The following is a 4,758-nucleotide window of genomic DNA, read 5'->3' as shown; positions in this document are numbered from 1 at the left end:
AAAAAAATAGCCAGGTATTGGAGCGGGCACCTGTAATCCCAGCTACTTGGGAGGCTGAGACAAGAGAAGCCCAAGAGTTTGAGGTTGCTGTGAGCTGTGACGACACAGCACTCTACTGAGGGCAACATTAGTGAGACTGTCTCAAAAAAAAAAAGAAAAAAGAAAGAAAATATAACAAGTATGAGTTTATTATAGCCTCAGAAATGTTCAATTATCTCTAATGATATAATATATATGAGAAATTTAGGGAGATGTTACATTAAACTACATTATACTTGAAAAATATGAAAACTGATTTAAATTTTTAATCTTAGTTCATACTAAAAAATTAAAATTTCCATGTAAAATAATATTAAATTTTTAAGTATTTACAGAGATCCCTGGCATTCTGATAAATTAACTGAGTATGAATTTCTGCAAACTAACAATGGAAACCATCATATGATAAGAATCATAAAGCAGAAAATATACATTTTTCCCTGGTGTTCCTCCGATTTCTAAAGCAAATATCACCAATACCACTACTCGTCTGTTTTAGAATGATGCAAAAAGGGAACATAAAAATGTTTAAAATAGTGTTCCTCAAAAATATACATAGATATTTTCTAGTCCCCAACTGTAATGAATGGGCATTCAGATGATCCAGTCCCTTATAAGCCATGAAGAGGACTTTAACTACAACCTCAAAGAAAGATCATCACTAAAGGGAGGTAGAATTTTAGAGCATATGACTTAAAAGATGCCCCAATGTGAAAACAAGTTAAAGAAATCCAGGAAGGCCTAGCATGGTGGCTCACGGCTGTAATCCTAGCACTCTAGGAGGCCAAAGTGAGTGCACTGCCGGAACTCAAGAGTTAGAGACCAGCCTCGGCAAGAGCGAGACCCCATCTCTAAAAAACAGTCGGGCATTGTAGCAGGTGCCTATAGTCCCAGCTCCTCAAGAGGCTGAAGCAAGACAATCACTTCAACCCAAGAGTTTGAGGTTGCTGTGAGCTATGAAGCCATAGCACTCTATCCAAGGTGACAGAGTAAGTCTTTGTCTCAAAAAAAAAAAAAAAAAGAAAAGAAATCCAGATATCTCAGAAAAACATTTCTATTGCAGCAGAGCTTGCTGAACAACATTAAGGTCTTTCTCCTAGACCTAGGGATCTCTGCTTCATTCACTCCCACCTACCTGGGTGTTTGGCAACTGTCTCATGTCTTTTCACATTCCACGACTTTTTCCTCTGCTCCAGATAGGTGATCAGGTCTGGTTTAGAGGTAGCAAGACCTATTTTATTAAACAGAAGTAACATGACTTTTTCTTTTTTTTTTTTCCTTTTTCCAGTTTTTTTGGCTGGAGCTGGGTTTGAACCCACCACCTCCAGCATATGGGGTTGGTGCCCTACCCCTCTGAGCCACAGGCGCTGCCCAACATGACTTTTTCTAAGATCTTCCAATTCCCAACCTAGTACTGTGCTCAGAACAGAAGAGACAACATTATAGTAGGTTCTTAAAAAGTAAACACAGGCGGCACCCGTAGCTTGATTGACTTATCGTCAATCTAGAAGGAAATACATAGAACAATTCAAAAAGGAGAATGTTCACATCAAGATGAAACTTCTTGAAAATGTTTTCTACACGAACATATCACTGAGTTTTCAGGCATCTGAAACTCATTCATGCATTACAGAAATTCCAAAACATGTTCGACAAAGAAAGGAAATGAACCCTTCAGACAATGGTCACCACTTCTGGCACCAAAACCGATGGAAATAACTTTTCCACGGACCACAAGCAAGGTGGTATTTTCTTTGGATGATTCAAGCGCATTGCATTTCTTGTACAGTCAAACCTATTTGCTAATGATAATGTTTTGCAAGTTCTCCCCAGTGCTAGCATCGTTACCTCAGCTCCCCCTCCAATCATCAGGCATCAGATTCTCATAAGAAGCACACAACTGAGATCCCTCACATGCAATTTACAGCAGGGTTTGTAACATGCAAGAGTCTCAAAATATTCCTATCAGACTCTAATGCACCTCTGATCTGACAGAAGGCAGAGCTTACGTGGCAATGTGAGCAATGGGGAGTGGCTGTAAATACACATAAAGCTTCCCTAGCCTGGGTGGCCCCATTCCTAACAGTCCACAGCCCAGGAGTTGAGGACTGCAGCCCTATGGTATGCTAGAAATCCAAAAGAGAAGTTATCCTCACCCAGGGAGACGAGGTTTCTGTAGGTCTCTAATGTCACATCCCTATACAAATTCTGTTGAGCAGGACTCAGGCACGCCCACTCCTCCAGAGAAAATTCTATGGTCACATCCCTGAATGTCAGCATTTCCTGAGAAAAAAAAATACATATTCAACAAGCAGCCATGGTCAACATTCCTAATTTGACTAAAGATAGATGAGGGAGTGAGGAGAATTGCCTGTGACTTACATGAGTGACAAGAATTATCTAGTAATTAACATAGTAATATTCACTAATGTAGTCTCTAATTTAGAGGACAGAGGATAACAAATAGACTCGCAACACAGGTATAGGTACTATACTTTTCTTTTTTCATATCCAGGGCTGTAGCTGTTGCCCTGGATAGAGTGCTATGGAGTCACAGCTCACAGCAACCTCAAACTCTTGGGCTTAAGTGATTCTCTTGCCTCAGACTCCCAAGTAGCTGGGATTACAGGCGCCTGCCACAATGCCTGGCTATTTTTTGGTTGTACTTATCATTGTTTGGCAGACTGGGGCTGGGTTCGAACCTGCCGGCTCTGGTGTATGTGGCTGGCACCCTAGCCGCTTGAACTACAGGCACTGAGCCTATTTTCTGCACTTTTAATAAACTCGCCAGTAATGCCAACTCTTGTGGCCCAGAAGAATATTCTGTCAAACATACAATAATGACAGTCTGGGTTTCATCCTACTTCATGTGAATAGCAAGGAGAGATGAGAGGCTTAATTTTCCAAAGGACACTATAAGCAAAGAAAAACTATAAAGAAAGAGAAATTACCATATTGAATGGGATGGTGTATGTACATCAGTCAATAAATCTCCTCAATATACTTTACATAATGAAAACAAAACTTTGTAGCGGAGCAATCTGTCAGAAAGCTCCTTAACCGAGTGAATAAACATTAAATTTAACAAATTGGGACTCGGCGCCCGTAGCACAGCGGTTATGGTGCCAGCCACATGCACCGAGGCGGGCAGGTTTGAACCCAGCCCAGGCCAGCTGAATAACAATAACTGCAACAACAACAACAAAATAGCCAGGCATTGTGGTGGGCGCCTATAGTTCCAGCTGCTTGGGAGTCTGAGGCAAGAGAATCGCTTAAGCCCCTGAGTTGGAGGTTTCTATGAGTTGTGATGCCACGGCACTCTAGCGAGGGTGACATAATGAGACTCTGTCCCCCCAAAAAGGAAAACAAACTGGTATAAGAACCTGATGTCTACAGAATGCATCACCGCAATGAGGTTATTAGCCAAAAAAATGTAAATCATAATCTGAATCTAATCATGAACATCGGTTTACATAAAGCTCATGTATTTCTATTTTCTGTAATGTCTAACAGTTTACTTCAATAGTCTTCTTTAGCATCCCACAGAGTACGTCTGTACGTCTCTTCTACTTTATGTTTCTCAGAACTTTCTGATTTATCTTGAGCAACTAACACCATCATCTTTAAATGTGCACTTTTAACGTTTGGCTGTCAGAGAGATAACGAGACATTTTGAGGGAAACTCCACGGTGCATATTCCCCTTCTTCACTGATGTCTGAGAATCTAACTTATGCCAAAGAGGAATCTTGAATATCCACACCTTCCCATGTTGACCTATCAAAAGGCAATTATTTTCAGGATTGCCAGTCATAACTTCAGGGTAAAAATTGTTCACAGTATGTAAAAAGCCCAAATAGAAATAATGCAGAGAAGAATCTGACATATAATGAGAAGGATTTTTAAAAGAGCTCCTTACAAATCATAAGAAAGGAGAAAAAAGTAGCTGAGACAATTTTTTTAAGAAAGAACATCAGAAGAGGGGAAGTAATGGTGTGAAAGGCCTAAATACAGGACATTCTAGGAGTAAAAGTGGACAGAACCTGGACCTGGAAGACACTTACCTCAGAATCAGCCATTTCTTCTTCCTGCTTCTTTAAAATTCTCAGGTTAGATAATCTAGACACATCACAAATTCATCTTGAAAACATGCAATTCGAAGAATCCAGGAACACCCCTTCAACTGCTGCCACCACACTTATAGGCAGAGGCACCTGGAAGTGCAGAAAAAGCCACATTTACCTTTTTGTCACAAGAAATTCAGGAACACTGAGCTCCCACATAACGACCAAAATGTGGACTTGGTATCTGTAGCTCAGTGGTTAGGGTGCTGGCAATATAAACCAGGGCAGGTGGGTTCAAACAAGGAACAACAACAACAAAAATAGCCGGGCACTGTGGCAGGCGCCTGTAGTCCCAGCTACTAGGGAGGGAAGCTGAGGCAAGAGAATCACGTGAGTCCAAGAGTTTGAGGTTGCTGTGAGCTACGACACCAGAGTTCTCTACAGAGGGTGACAAAGTGAAATTCTGTCTCATTTAAAAAAAAAAAAAGGAGACCAAAATGTGAGTTTCTCTTCTTGTCTTCAGATGCTCTCCCCTGCCACAGACATCAGGGTTTTCTACTAGTACGAGGAAAATATGGGACACGTTGACCTGCCACAACCACACCCAAGCAGAGCAAGCCCTGTAACCTCCCTCCGGAAAAAAGCCTAAACTCAACT

General features: G+C 41.0%; 1 protein-coding gene across 1 annotated transcript; it reads right to left on the bottom strand.

Moving 5' to 3' along the window:
• Nucleotides 1-1,160: 1,160 nt before the first annotated feature.
• On the bottom strand, nt 1,161-4,213 carry LOC128572695 (zinc finger protein 722-like). The gene is made up of 3 exons (XM_053572737.1): nt 4,102-4,213; nt 2,196-2,322; nt 1,161-1,270 (listed from the first exon to the last, which is right to left on the bottom strand). Exons 1-3 carry the CDS (start codon nt 4,114-4,116, stop codon nt 1,161-1,163), a joined length of 252 nt encoding a protein of 83 aa, XP_053428712.1. The 5' UTR covers nt 4,117-4,213.
• Nucleotides 4,214-4,758: the final 545 nt, after the last annotated feature.

The sequence above is a fragment of the Nycticebus coucang genome, chromosome 20 (genome assembly GCF_027406575.1).
Source record: "Nycticebus coucang isolate mNycCou1 chromosome 20, mNycCou1.pri, whole genome shotgun sequence".
In the NCBI taxonomy this organism is placed as follows: Eukaryota; Metazoa; Chordata; class Mammalia; order Primates; family Lorisidae; genus Nycticebus; species Nycticebus coucang.
This window is presented reverse-complemented; position numbering and strand designations above follow the sequence as displayed.